The sequence below is a fragment of the Barbus barbus genome (assembly GCF_936440315.1).
Source record: "Barbus barbus genome assembly, chromosome: 14".
Classification (NCBI taxonomy): Eukaryota; Metazoa; Chordata; class Actinopteri; order Cypriniformes; family Cyprinidae; genus Barbus; species Barbus barbus.
The window spans coordinates 21,553,516-21,569,106 of record NC_136742.1 but is presented as its reverse complement, the minus strand read 5'-3'; the positions used below and the strand labels follow the sequence as shown (position 1 = coordinate 21,569,106).

Here is a 15,591-nt window from a genome sequence, read left to right as displayed (position 1 = left end):
TTTTGTCATGTTGCTACAATGAGCTGGCGGTGCTTTCCTCCACTGAGTCCTCCAGTCAATTTACGTCCCTGTGCCTTTACCTTCATTTATAATGCATGTCGAATTTAGCTCGATGTGATGACTATAGTAGTGCTTTTGTTTGTTTTATAGGATTAAATGGAAATCTCTGTCCCTGCTGGGATTTCCTCCAGTTTCTTTGTGTCAGTATTTTCCCTGCTGGGTAACACTTGCCTTAAGTAAATTAGCATACTTGCCACCTAATTGTAACATTTACAGTCTCTGATGAATGATTTATTAATCACATTTACACAAAGTGCTTGCTTGTAGACCAACACTTTGGCCATTTTTGCAATTAACATTTTACCCAAGTTTGCATGATTGGACTGTGAATAAACAGCAGGAAATAAAGGTCCAGACTCCCCATGTAGATTTTGGTCTTTAGAAGTTCACTTATGACACAAACTGTTAAATGTATGTCAAATCTCAAAGCATGATTTGTATCCTAGTTGTCTGTCCTCACCTTAAAGTCAATCAAAAATAAAAATTGACCTTATTTACTTTGCTAATGCATTGTCCTGGTCTTTAGCATAATCATGTAATATAATATAATATAATATATTTTATCATTTTAATATGTAATTGTAAAAATAATGCTTTTTTATGTTTGCATTTAATTTGAATGTATTTTTTACATTAAAAATGTATTTAGTGATGTGTTTAACTTTTTTTGTTGTGGTTTCTACTTTTCATCATAACGTATCAATATTTAAAAAAAATAAATAAATACTCCAACAAACAAACAAATAAATAATGAATTGTAGTAATTTTGTAAAATTAATTTTAATTCCTAGTGTAGAAATAATGTTTACTTATATATATATATATATATATATATGTGTGTGTGTATATGTGTGTATATATATATGTATATGTATGTGTATGTATATATATATGTATGTGTGTATATATATATATATATATATATATATATATATATATATATATATATATATATGTATATGTGTATATGTGTATGTATATGTGTATATGTATATGTATATATGTGTATACATATACATACGCTTGCACACACAGGCACACACACACAGTGAGGGAAAAAATTATTTGATCCCCTGCTGATTTTGTACGTTTGCCCTCTGACAAAGAAATTAGTCTATAATTTTAATGATAGGTTTATTTGAACAGTGAGAGACAGAATAACAACAACAAAAAAAGCATTTCAAAAAAGTTATACATTGATTTGCATTTTTAATCAAATAAGTATTTGACCTCTTCGCAAAACATGACTTAGTCCTTGGTGGCAAAACCCTTGTTGTCAATCACAGAGGTCAGACGTTTCTTGTAGTTGGCCACCAGGTTTGCACACATCTCAGGAGGGATTTTGTCCCACTCCTCTTTGCAGATCCTCTCCAAGTCATTAAGGTTTCGAGGCTGACGTTTGGCAACTCGAACCTTCAGCTCTGCTAGGCCACTCCAGGACCTTAATGTGCTTCTTCTTGAGCCACTCCTTTGTTGCCTTGGCTGTGTGTTTTGGGTCATTGTCATGCTGGAATACCCATCCACGACCTATTTTCAATGCCCTGGGCCTGACAGGACATGGGCCCGTCCATCGTCCCTTTGATGCGGTACAGTTGTCCTGACCCCTTAGCAGAAAAACACCCCCAAAGCATAATGTTTCCATCTACTTGTTTGACAGTGGGGATGGTGTTCTTGGGGTCATAGTCAACAATCGATTTTGGTCTCATCTGACCACAACACTTTAACCCAGTTCTCCTCTGAATATTGGCAAATTTCAGACGGGCCTGTGCATGAGCTTTCTTGAGCAGGGGGACCTTGCGGGCGCTGCAGGATTTCAGTTCTTTACCGCGTAGTGTGTTACCAATTGTTTTCTTGGTGACTATGGTCCCAGCTGCCTTGAGATCATTGACAAGATCCTCCCGTGTAGTTCTGGACTGATTCCTCACCGTTCTCATGATCATTGAAACTCCATGAGGTGAGAGCTTGCATGGACCCCAGACCGAGGGAGATTAACAGTTTTCTTGTGTTTCTTCCATTTGCAAATAATCGCACCAACTGTTGTCACCTTCCACACCAAGCTGTTTGGTGAAGGTCTTGTAGCCCAATCCAGCCTTCTGTAGGTCCACAATCTTGTCCCTGACATCCTTGGGCAGCTCTTTGGTCTTGGCCGTGATGGAGAGTTTGGAATCTGATTGATTGATTGCTTCTGTGGACAGGTGTCTTTTATACAGGTAACAAACTGAGATTAGGAGCACTCTCTTAAAGGGATCTGAGCTCCTTACCTGTATAAAAGACACCTGGGAGACAGAAATCTTGCTGATTGATAGGGGATCAAATACTTATTTCACTCATTAAAATGCAAATCAATTTATAACTTTTTTGAAATGCATTTTTCTGGATTTTTTTGTTGTTATTCTGTCTCTCACTGATCAAATAATCCTACCATTAAAATTGTAGACTGATCATTTCTTTGTCAGTGGGCAAACGTACAAAATCAGCAGGGGATCAAATAATTTTTTTCCCCCACTGTATATGGCATCCATTTGGATTTGTTCTGTTAAGGTTTGTGCATTACATGTATAAAATAAAATACTCCAGTCAACCATATTCTTTTGTTTATATTGTGCATTAAATCACAGCATCATGGTCCTGATTTGTCAAGTCAGTTCCCTTTTGTTTATAATTTGGCAAAAGCTGCCTGTTTTACAGGAAATACTGTCTTAAAACCCCTAGTGAGAAAGTCAAAGGTGTCTGTAGAAAAATAAAATCCTACTGTATATACACTGTTTAGCTGTTTAGTTCAGCTATAACCGCTGTAAATTGATCAGTACGGCTCATGTGTAACCTTCCTTGGCTGCCCATAGCAGGCCGGAGCTGCTGTTCCTGGATCAATTAACCCCACTGACCTGCTGCACAGAACCACAGCCCGCACTATAGAAGTCCTGACCAACACCACCATGACCACCAGAGCCGTGCTGACTGCCGTCAGCGACTCTCATTGGTGGAGGGAGTCCCTCAGCTTACTTCGCCCACTGCACGTAAGTCCCATTTAAATTCAGCCTGAAAGGTTTTATTCGCCGCTCTCTGAAGTGTAACCGCGTGCCTTGCTCCATTATGCATCACTCCTCTTCAAAACACAACCGCCAGGAACAAGTTGGACAGAGCTCAACAGGTAGACTCGCCTGCGCATTTTTTGGCAGGTTTTGTTAGGCCATTAAAACCTGGCATGATTGAACGAACTTCTCCCCGACCGACGTCTGTGTGTCTCTTTGTGAAGCAGTTTGTATTTTGAGTTCCTGTTTCTGTGTCCTTCATCTGTGAGATTTGCCTGAGTCCTTCCTGTGAAATACTTGATGACAAGCTGAAGCTTGTGCATTTCTAATGGCCTTCCATAGTGACTGTCTCTCAAGGCCAGAATCAAAAACTCCCCCTGTCCTTGACAGAAGGCTCTGGCGCCTTATGAACGTTTACGAGCGTGGCTGAAACATTAATGGCTCCTGCATGCGTGTCTGAATGTTTTATGAATATTCTATGAATGTTTAATGACCTCTCAGGGACAAGCCGTGGAAAGAAACCGTACTGGTGTGGCCAATCAAAACGCCGATCTGGAGAGGCAGGGGTGCAGTCCTTTCTACGAGGAGCTGTTCGATGATCCATACGTCAATACAGTAAATTTTACTATATCTGCTTCCTTCTGGCTCTCATCTGTTTGTGTTTTTCTCCTACAGCTTTATTTGTTTCTTTCTCTGTATCTCTCTGTCATTCCCATGTTTTGACAAAATCTCTGCTATAGTAATGTAAATATGATGTTCTGAGTGTTCATTATTCTAGGGCAGATTAAAGATATTTTGTCATTTAATTACCTTCATGTGGACTTTCTTCAGTGCGGCACAAATGGAGACGTTTTGAGCAATATACAGGTCACACTTTTTTGTGCAATGAATCTTAAGCTTTCAAACTTCAAATCAGGGATGTCAGGAGTTTCAGTGAATAACACTGAACTGTTCTTCACACGTAGTTATATGGCTTCAGAAGACTTGAAATATAGCACAATAAATCTTTTTTTATTTTGACTTAATCATTTTTCTTAATATCACATTTATGTTTATTTGTATGGAATCATTTTGTTGTTTGATTTCCGTAGTTCTTATTCCTTATAAAAGTGTCACCAGGATATATGGTTGAGCTTTTGGTCAACCGTTGCTTTACATTTCAGGAATGTGCATACTCAAATTCTTCTTCTACTTCTTAAAACCAGTTTTTAATAAGTTATATGATATTTAATATTTAACCAATTTTCTCTCTCTCAAAAATAACATAACAGTCAAACCTTTGGGGTCAGATTTTTTTTGTTAGAAATTAATACTTTTTCTGCAATGCTGAACATTTGTTTTAAATTTATAAAAAAGTAAATATTTAAATAATAAATACAGTTTTTGTTTGCTTTTTATTAATCAAATAATTCTGAAAATTATGCATACCATATGTACTTAGTTAACATGTAAATGCATATGTAATATCACAGTTTCCACAAAAATATTAAGCAGACAATTATTTTCAACAATGATCATAATACAAATGTTGCTTGAGTACCAAATCAAAACACTTTACAAATGCATTTTAAAATATATTACAATAAATCAGTCAGTCAGTCAGTCAATCAATCAAATATTGCTTTTTTTTGAAAAAGTAAATAGAGCCTTGGGGAGTACAAGAGGTTTTTTTTTTTTTTTTTTTTAGAAAAATTTAAACCCAAGCATTTGATTGTAGATTGTATTTGGTCACAATAATAAGTGTAACAGCTGCTTCTAGGCCAATTATACTAGATAAGGAATTTCAAAGCTCTATGCAAAAAATATCAGAATAAATAAGCAAAAACCAAAGTGTAAAATCCCTTGTCCTCTATTAATTTTTCAGTCTGAGGATGTGTATTCTTCGTATGACTACACCCCTCAAGAAGACTTTGCTGAAGTTTTACTGCGGACTGGTGAACTGGCTGAAACCAACAGCGAGGGACAGAATCTCTTTCCTGCAACCGAAGGTAGTGTTCTTTATATGCAGTATACAAACATTTGCACTTAAAATCAGCTCTCATCACAGTGACTAGTGACCTCACCTGTCTTATTGAAGTGTCCCCCATCAGTCGTCTCTCATCACCCTCTTGTTAGCTGCAGTGTCCTTGCAAGGAATTCAGTAATCTTTGGTCCCCGGGGCAGATTCTCAGGTAGCAGCCGTTCCCTCCGCCTGGCCTCGTCTCTCCCTGATGTATCACCACTCGCTGGCTACATGTCTGGAAGAATAGCGTCATATTGATTAATTAATGTGTACTCACCACAAGCAGACAGCAGTAAATAATGCGCACCCTCCTGATACAAGAGAGATAGTGGCTAGAAAAAATATCAAGGCCTTTTGCGTCAAGATGGATGAGGCGAATGAGAAAATCAATGCGAAGTGATGGGAGGGGTGCAGGAACTTTGGTGGAAGAATGCAAATAGCGATTCTCCCTTTACCTCTTCCTTTTTTCTGCTCTCTTTTAATTCCTTCAGTGTCACTGTCATTCAGTTGCACACGGCAGGCGTAAAGTCACCTTCGTGTGGAAGAACGTGATATGAAAGGAAAGTGCTTGCGTCGGGCTGATAACGCTAAATTAATGACCTGCATGTTAAGACGTATGCTGAATAACACTTCTTCCTATAAGAACAGTCATGGTTCTGTGCACTTGTTTAGATATTGCGCTCATGTCCACTCTAATCTTTGTGCTTATGTGTGAAACGCTTAAAGGTTATGAATTAAGGATGTCTCCCGCTGCTATGTTCAGATCCCCCCACCCCCTCATCTGGGCATCATGCTTCTGACTAAGCAACAGTATTATTTTTCATTCCATTTTGAGTACAATTTGAAAAACACATTTTATTAGTAAACACAATTTTGTAAATGTCATAAAACCAAAATAAATAATATAAAACTATATATGATGATTTATGCTTGCAGGATGGAATAGACATATCAATAAAATATATATTACATACAGAAATATTTGTATATTAAAATATTAATAAAAAAACTGTTGATTTATGCTGGATAAAATATTCAATAATTACACAATTGTGATTATGTAGTGCTAGGTGTCTTAAAGGTGGGGTAAGTGATTTCTGGAAGCCAATGTTGACATTTGAAATCACCAAAACAAACACGCCCCTACCCCAAAAGGGTTTTGCCCCTATTTTGATAGCTCCACCCCACACATACGTACGGCAACGATTAGTTCTGTGAAACAAAGCAAAACCAATGTTACTCACCTATCGAGAAGAAACAAAGCAACCTTAGCATCCGATCGCAGGTCTTCCCGCTCCTTGTTCTCTCCAGCGCTGGAAAGCTGATCCGATATTTACACGGGTCCTACTTCTTGCCTTATCGTAATACCGTGTCTACACCGGACACGACACGACAAATCCCCGACAGTAAACTGCTGCGTTCTATTTATGACTTATTGACACAAATTTCTAATGATTTTCAACGGTCGCTTTGTCACATCCAGTGTTGACAGACTGTGACAGGACAACTGTCGTGTCCGTTGTAGACACGGTGTAAGCCTTCTTTTGTTTCGCAGACGTTTTCCTGTTTTGTTTTTTTTATCCGCCATCTTTATCTCTCTGTCGTCGCTCGGCTAATGTCCGTACGGTGCACTGAGCGTTCTCTCCCCCGCATCATGAGTAGACACGCCTCTTACTGCTGATTGGCTACAAGTTTGTTTGGGTACTCAACCCCGACTCAGTTTTCTAACGCGTTTTTGAAAAAATACGTACAAAACGCATACAAATTATAAACGTTCACTCTATGATGGTTCATTTTTGCAATTAGTCCGTTAATCACATGCGAACCGAACCTTGAGGTCTGGTCCGTACGGAACGTTTAATAATTAGTGTGTGACTAACGTCTCCTCCACTATAAATTACCAGACTGTAAATGAATCGAGTGACGTCACTGAATAGCTGCAGCTGTGGCGGGGATGATTTTTGGTGTGGCGGGCCGCCACGGCAGAATGAATGTAGCGGAAACACTGAATATACACACAACACACACATATTATGCAAACAAAGACTTTTATTTTGTATGCGATTAAACAGAATTAATCATTTGATTAATCAACTATCCCCTTGAAATGTATTAAAGGGGATAGTTCATCCAAAAATGAAAATTCTGTCATTAATTACTCATGTCTTTCCAAACCAGAAAGACCTTCGTTCATCTTCGGAACACAAATTAAGATATTTTTGATGAAATCTGTGAGCTTCCTGACCCTCCATTGACAGCAACAGAACTGACACGTTCAAGGCCCGGAAACGTAGTTTGCGGGACATTGTTACAATAGTTGTTACATTGTTACAAAAGGACATTGTTACAATAGTCCACGTGACATCAGAGGTTCAACCGTAATTTTATGAAGCTCCATAATACTTTTTGTCCCCAAAGAAAACAAATGTAATGACTTCATTCAACAATTTCTTCTCTCATGGCTTCATAAAATTGTTTGAACCACTGATGTCACATGGACTAATTTAATGGTATCCTTAGTTAAATATCTTAATTTGTGTTCCGGAGATGAACGAAGGTGTTTTGAATTTGGAACAACATGTGAGGGTGATTAATTAATTAATTTTCTTTTTTTGGGTGAGCTGTCCCTTTAAATTAACATCACTAACATTTATATAGAAAATACATAAACATTTTGTATTTAATCATTTGTTGTTTATTTATATTAAAAAAAAATATATTATTTATGCCATCCTGTCAGCATCAGTCACATGTGCAGATTGGAAGCCCCCCCCCCCCATAGTTTATATTGTGCAGATTTAAAGTGTCAATGCTTTTTTTTTTCTCTCTTGCTTAATTTTACTCACACACACATACACACTCTAGAACAGAACAGAGCACAAGTCTTTAAGTATAATGACAGCCTCCATCTCTGATCAGCATCCCTGAGTCGCTGTGAGAAGCCACACGTCTCTAGTGTTCAATGTTAAAGGGACTTTGAGGAAGGATGTGTTAAAAGAAGCCATCGAACAGCTAAGAACACTAAATCTGTTACTGTTAGGAACACTACCGCCTTTGTTATTTCCGCACACGCAAGACTCCCTCAGCTCCAGCTGTTTTTGATAACATTGTCTTGCCAAGGATTATTTGATGCACAAAATGCCTTTGATACAATCACAGGCTCAGAATAGCAGAAGAAAACCTTACACTGTATTGCAGTTCTGTGAGAAATAGGAACTGATGGGCTGCCTAAAAAATTAAGCTCACGTCACCTGCTAATCGTGTTTGAGAGTCTGGCGCTGTACATGTCTGCACAGCAGTCTGCCTTTGTTTTCGAACGCTAACATTTCTCCACTAGCTTTGCACCGATTGTTCTCATGTGTGTTGCTGCAGGTTTAATGAGTGTTTGCAATTGTCCCGAAGGGTGTTTGTGGTCAAATCCTAATTGATCAAATTTAGCCACAATCCCCGTAAGGTTTTGTTCACTGTTAAATGGGGTCAAGTTAACAAAGTCATAATCGCATACATTCAAGTCATAATTGCGTACATAATCATGTAGTGTGTTACATAGCTCCATTGTTTGTTCTTTTCAACTAGGAATTCAAGAGAATTCTTTTATGACAACCAATCAGAATGTATTTGATGTTAATATACTGCTGAGTGTCAGTATTTTGGACCAATGAGATTCCATGGTGGGCGGGGCTGTTTATTGCAGCGCCTCAGAAATGGTCTCCAAACAAACAGCAAAATATACTGTGGCTTCTTCTTGTGTCTGGTTAGGACAAAAACATGTGAAGGAGATTTTGCTTGTGAACTTACTGTTTTTTAAAATGGTATTTTGGTTGAGGATAAGAATATGTCCTAGGTCTGAATCTGCGTCATACTCTCTGTATTTCTGTCACAGACACATTTCAGGTTTATACGCTGCCATTGAGAGCCATACCGGCTCATTTTCCTCCCTCTCTTTTTCTTCTGTCACGTCATGTAACAGTACAGCAAGGAGGTGCTTCTCTGCAGTAATAACTCTGAAATATTCATCCTTCTTTTCTCTCTCTATCTCCTCTGTCATTTCCACAGTGCTCCTTCAGCTGGCCAGTGATGCTTTTCCCAAAGATATGACACTCGCCCTGGCCTATTTACTGGCTCTACCTCAGGTGAGTCTGACTGCTCTATTTGCAGATTCTCTCTCTCTCTGACTGTGTGTGTGTGCAGCAGGGCATGCTTGAGCTCTGGTGCCTCAGATTATGGTTTTTCATAACTATTTATCTCACTGCAGCCAGAAGCGTGCAGTATTGAAAGATAAAACCATTTAGAAGTCGCTAAAAATCTAATATGAAGTCTAATACCAGTTAGCCTCTGTCCTGTTACGTCCAGGGCCTCCATTTCAAAGTATTATTGCATTTTCCTGATCTCGATCGGTTCGTGCTCTAATGAAATCACCTGAAAAAAAAAATCTTGATGGGCTTAAAATTGATAGCATGTCCCCGGTGATGCCCCTCAGTTCATTATCAGGTGAAACTGGGTTGAAATTGATGCTCAGTTAGTGTGGCCATTGTCCTCCTCTGCTGCTTTATCCTCGATGGTCCTCATGGGTCGAGTTTCTGAGACATTCAGTACTCATCCTGATTATTATGGACATTACTACAAGTGTCAAACGTCCCTTTGGTCCTTTTTTTTTTTTTCACTTTTAAAAAAAACAATTTAATGGAGCACAAAAAAAATTGTTTTGCTTTTTTGTTTTTGTTTTTTTATTTTAGTATCACTGAGTTACTATTATAGTTTTATTAATATTATTATTATTATTTATTGATTTTTTTTATTTTTTATTTTAGGTCAAGTTTTCGTTTTTTTTTTTTTTTAAATGATTTTTTGTTTAGTTTTTTCCTCTTTTCTTTTTTTAAAAATATATCTTTTATAGTTTATTCATTTTGGAAAGTCATGGCGTAACGGTTAGAGAGTCGGACTCCTAACCCAAAGGTTGCTGGTTCGAGTCTCCGGTCTGGTAGGAATTGCCGGTGGGGGGAGTGAATAACCAGCTCTCTCTCCACTCTCCAGTCAATAGTACCAAGACTGATGTGCCCTTGAGCAAGACACTGAACCCCCAACTGCTTCCCGGGCGCTGCAGCAAAAATTGCTGCCCACTGCGCCGGGTGTGTGTTCACGGTGTGTGTGTTTACTGCTGTGTGTGTGCACTTTGGATGGTATAAATGCAGAGCACTAATTCCGAGTATGGGTTACCATACTTGGCCACGTTACGTCTCTTTCACTTTTCACTTTTATTTCAGTTTTACTTTTAGTTATTTCAGTATTAGGCCTGTCACGAGATCAGATTTTTAACTACACGATTATCATAGTCAAAATTCTATAGAAATCATGAAAAACTAAAAAATGTGTCAATTCTCCTCATGTTTCATCATAAAAAACATGCTTATGTACTTTTAATTTTTAAATATCGCCAGTACTGCCCTAATTAATGCGATAACGTTTTTTCACCATTTTAATGTCATGATTTTCGATATATCACGACACCCCTATTTAGTGCATTACATTGAAATGAAAATAAAACAGTTTGTTTTAATATTCTATTTTATTTCAAATAAAACCTTTTTTTAGGGTTTTAGTTTCAAGTAACTATAATAACAAATGAAATCTGATGTTTGCAGTCTGATCCAATCCATATGTAGTTCGCCATTTATAGTGCATTGTAGGACTGGGCAATATGGGCAAAAAAATTATCACGGTAATTTTTTTCATATCAGTTGATATTGATATCGAAATTTAGTCTCCTAGCTTTTCCTAGTTATATTAGTTTTATTTTGGTTAACGGAAATAATTCTGTTTTTGTTTACAATAAAAATAAAAACTCTAGTCCCCCCCCCCCCCCCCCCCCCCACATCTAACAAACTATGTAAGATTTACTTGTTTGAACACAGTGTTCTATATGCAAATAGTGCTCCTAAAGATCCAAATTAGAATAGTGTGCAGTGTGAACGTAGAGTGTGAACGCACCTTTTTGTCTTTTTATATTTCAGGTGTTGGATGCTAACACGTGTTTTGAGAAGCAGCCTCCATCAGCACTGTCTCTGCAGTTAGCCGCGTATTACTACTCTCTTCAGATCTACTCCCGCCTCGCACCCTGCTTTAAAGACAAGTGCAGCCCGCTTTACCGGGTAAGCCTACACATACACTTTTCTCTCTGTCACCCTCCATTCCACAGCCATTCTTCTTTATCTGGTGTTTTAGCAAGTTTCCAAAACACTTACACGAGTCAAGAACAGAATTAATTAGCGATACAATAAAAGTTCTCACCTTGAAACGGACCGATAAAACGGTATCAGCCTTTTCTCTCTCTTTGTTTTGCCCATTTCTCTGCACATTCCACCTCTGTCGCTTTTACCCAGCTCCTGTAGTGTCATTCTTTTCCTCTTTTCTTGTAATATTTCAGGTTTATCTGCATTACACATGACAGCACTTTACCGCTTCCCTGCAAATTTTTGCATCTTCTCTCCGCACGCCTCTTTTTTCATTTTTCCTGTTACTCTCTCCCTCCGTTCCATTATCATAATTCCGTCTTTCATTTTCACCCTCTGTTGCATCTCAGCATCTCTCTCTCATTCCTCTCGTCTCCTCTCATTCTCTCTCTCTCTCTCTTATAATGATGCATGCTCCTCTCAATTCACTTTAAGAGTTGTTAGTTAACGAGTAAGGAACACCGTCTCTGTCTTCTTTTCACACCATGTTTTTCTTGATCGCCGGACTCAAACAACACTTTATTACGATGAGCACTTGCATCCTCATCATAGGTCAGGGTTTATGTGCTAGTTGGCTGACACTCCATAAAACCTATCAAGCATAATGAGCAAACATCAAGACTTGTAGTTTTCTCACAGGTTTATGATGTGAAGCAATTGTAATGTAATGATGATTGTAGTGCAAGTGAGAATTGTGTGGCACTTTTCACAAATAGTCTGAGCTTAACCTTCCGAAAAGGTTGATTATCAACCTCAGAAGGTCAAACTAAATATTAAATGAGCTGTTTTATGGTCTAGCAGTTGTACATGAAGTTTGGATCAGTTAAAATGTCAAAAAATGTGACTTATTCTAGGGATTAAAATAAAATTTAAAAACCATCAAATTAAATAACAAAAATATATATTTTTAAAATCCTCTCGTGCTTTTAATAATAATCCGTTGTAAAAACAATGAATGGACAACCTAGTGTATTCTATTGGTGGAAAGTGCTGACTGAAACGTTTTATATTTGTTAAAAACTTCAAAATCATCCTGGAAATCATGAAAAAGTGACTCATTTCACACTGCTTCTTTCAATTTTCATTCCTCCCCAGTTCAGCTTCAGGGAGGGCAACTTCTGGTCTGCTTGTAACACTAATGTTACACTCATTAAAAAACTGAACTTTGACTGTTCTTCTAAATTTGTGAGTCTTTGAAAGATGTAAGCATAGAGCCCTGCACTGAATTTGAAGGAAAACCTAGAAGTCAATTTGTGTTGGATGTCGACACAATCGCAAAGACTTTACAAATACTGTTTCACAGCTTCTGGCTTTCTTAATTTATGTTCTAACAGGTTTAATAAGTGGAATAGATTGTAAATACAAATGGTGAATCCATTTTCATTGTGCACACACAATGTTTTACAAAATATGGCGTAGGATAGAAGACAAATATGGAAAGAAAAGTTGGAAGTTGGAACACTTGGCTGCCGCTGACACAAGATTGACAGTTTGAAGACATTTTGTTTTAATGAACTAGACCTGCAAGCTAATTCTGTGAACTCAAGTCATTAAACTTTTTGCTCTTGTGAACTTGAAACCGTCTTTGTTTGTTTCAGAGTCTTCACAGTTCGTTTCTGAGAGCTGTCACTTAGTTATCAGCTCGCTGCTTAGCTACAGACTGAACAGGTCGGATGACAAAAAAACACAAGGAAATGTTCTTGTAATTATATTGCAGTGTGAAAAATATAAAGCAGCACTGTGGCTCTGTCATAGTTTCACAAAGATCACAGATACAAGGTCACAGTTTCTGGAAAGATCAAGTGTGCAGTATGCAAACTTGCCTAAAAATGAAAACTCGGACATTTACTCATCATGATGTTGTTCCAAACCTGTATGAACACAAAAGAACATATATTTTGAAGAACAGTGGGGTCCAACAACAATGAACCTCGAAGACTTTCATTATATTGGCAAAAAATTTATGTTTTTCAAAATATCTTCTTTTGTGTTACACAGAATAAAGTTAGTCATACAGGTTTGAAAGAACATGATAACAAAAATATATTTTTGAGTGAACTGTCCCTTTAAATGTTTTAATGAGTTTAATGAGTCTTACTATTAACCTTGACCGTAAATGGGACATAAAAACAAGAACTGTGATTTGTGATTTGAGCGCCGCAATTAATCCCAGGGCTGCTCCAGGAGTGTGCGATAAACAAAAACACCTGCTGAAAAACAAAAACTCACTCAAATAATGCATGTCACAAGTCTATTGTTGGCTTCCATTTGATGTCCTTTTAGCTGTGTTTCGATTGCACCTCGGCAAGAAATAAAATAATGACAGACCCTTAAGATATATACTTTAGCTTGTTCCTTTTTTCAATATCTTTGACGTCCAAACTGAAAAAATTTAAATGGCTTGCCCCTGTAAAGAGCAATACAAAAGCTAATGGAAGGAAATTATTGTTCGTAGATCTTTTCAAGGTTACGGTTCTCTGAATCCACAACCTCACGCTGCACACATTTTCACTAAGAATTATTTTTTTTTTAAGAATAGTTGAGGTAAGAAGTGGCCAGTGTTTATTGTACACCGTATGGCAATTCACACATCCACATGAACACACTCTTCTTAATGGATGGTAATGTACCTCTGTGTGGCGTTGGTTAAATGCTAGAGAAAATCCATTACCGCTGATGGAAAGAGGAAGAATATGATGTTCTGTGTGTTTTATTTTCATCTGTTCTCTTTCCAAGTGACATTTTGCTTCGTGTTTGCTGATATTTGTTGAAGGAGATGGTCTTGCGGCAGACAAGCTGTACAACAGGCCTCAAACGCCCCCGCCATTTGTACCTCTTCAAATTTGCATCGTCTTTATCCATTTGTCTCTTCATTTGCCTTTTCTCTCCCTCTCTCCACTTATTTCTTTTATGGTAATCCGTTTATCCTTCCTTTTCTCTTAATTTAAACCTCCTCGTTCTCTCTCACGTAACACATAATCTCTCTCTCTCCTGTCACACATCCATCCCTGTGCTTTCCTTTGCTTTCTCTGCCTTTTTTCCAAGCAGATCCCCCTCAGACATCATCACTATCACAGGTAACACATGTACGTGTTGTTATTGAAAGTAAGTAGGTCCGTAGGAGCGTGCAGTCGGCCTCTGGATGAATTCTGCTCCATCTCAAACGGCGCACTGCCTTTGCATTGCAAATGAAGCCCAACAAGATGTTTCTTTCAAATCTAAGTGCATAATTATGTTCTCTGTGTAGGAATGAGTCTGTGATCCTGTTGTACTGTGACGCCCTACTAACAGTGAGCAAGTGTTTTCTCACATAACCGGTGTTGTTTTCTGTTCCTGTGTCTGTTGAAATGGAAAGCAGTGCATGTCTTAAATGAAAACAGTGCATTGCTGGAAATGCATTCTTTCCACTTTTATTTGTCTAAGAAAGGCATCCGCAATTTTTTTTAAGTTAAAAAAAGTTTAGTCTTTGATGAATTGTAGTTTGTGTTTGTTCTAGTTTACTTAATTTACTAATAACTACCTAACTGATGTTTTTGTCCAAAATTCTTACGCACTACCAATGTTGATATCTGAAATTACCAAAACAAACACGCCCTTACCCCAAAAGGGTCTCACCCCTATTTTGATAGCTCCACCACACACATAGGTACGCAACACAGGCAACGTTTAGTTCTGTGAAACAAAGCAAAACCAATGTTGCTCACCTATCGAGAAGAAACAAAGCAACCTCTGCGTCCAATCGCAGGACTTCCCACTCCTTGAGTTCTCTTTAGCGCTGGAAATCTGGTCCGATATTTACACAGGTCCTACTTTTTGCCTTGTAACACCGTATCTACACTGGACGCGAGTGGCACGGCGTGACAAATCCCCGACAGTAAACTGCTGCTACGTTCTATTTATGACATATTGACACAAATTTCAAATGATTTTCAACGGTCGCTTTGTCGCATCCAGTGTAGACAGATTTTAGCTGTTGCAGTGCGGTGTCCAGTGTACACACGGTGTAAGCCGCCTTTTGTTCCGCAGACGTTTTCCTCTTGTTTTTTATCCCCCATCTCTATCTTTCTGTCATTGCTCGGCTCAGTTAATGTCCGTCATGTGCACTGAACGCTCTCTCCTCCGGAGTCTGGGTCATGAGTAGACTTGCCCATTACTGCTGATTGGCTACAAGTTTGTTTTGGTACTGGGCCCGACTCAGTTTTCTAAAGCGTTTTTGAAAAATGACATAACCCACCTTTAACTATTCTTTGTACTTAATCATCTTCTG

At 38.1% G+C, this 15,591-nt stretch overlaps 2 protein-coding genes across 3 annotated transcripts in view; both read left to right on the top strand.

Annotated features, from left to right (window-relative positions):
* Positions 1 to 15,591, top strand: part of LOC306879751 (enhancer of rudimentary homolog) — a 1,222,178-nt gene that overhangs the window by 303,348 nt on the left and 903,239 nt on the right. The window lies entirely within an intron of this gene.
* LOC306879746 (NBAS subunit of NRZ tethering complex) overlaps positions 1 to 15,591 on the top strand; it is a 199,484-nt gene that overhangs the window by 100,021 nt on the left and 83,872 nt on the right. Inside the window, exons 36-40 of one of the 2 annotated variants that reach the window (XM_079432914.1) lie at positions 2,907 to 3,077; positions 3,594 to 3,707; positions 4,957 to 5,080; positions 9,151 to 9,227; positions 11,106 to 11,243. In XM_079432914.1, coding sequence (XP_079289040.1) covers positions 2,907 to 3,077; positions 3,594 to 3,707; positions 4,957 to 5,080; positions 9,151 to 9,227; positions 11,106 to 11,243 — 624 coding nt within the window. Of the gene's footprint in view, positions 1 to 2,903; positions 3,078 to 3,593; positions 3,708 to 4,956; positions 5,081 to 9,150; positions 9,228 to 11,105; positions 11,244 to 15,591 lie in introns of both variants that reach the window. The other variant, XM_079432913.1, reaches the window with a different exon arrangement.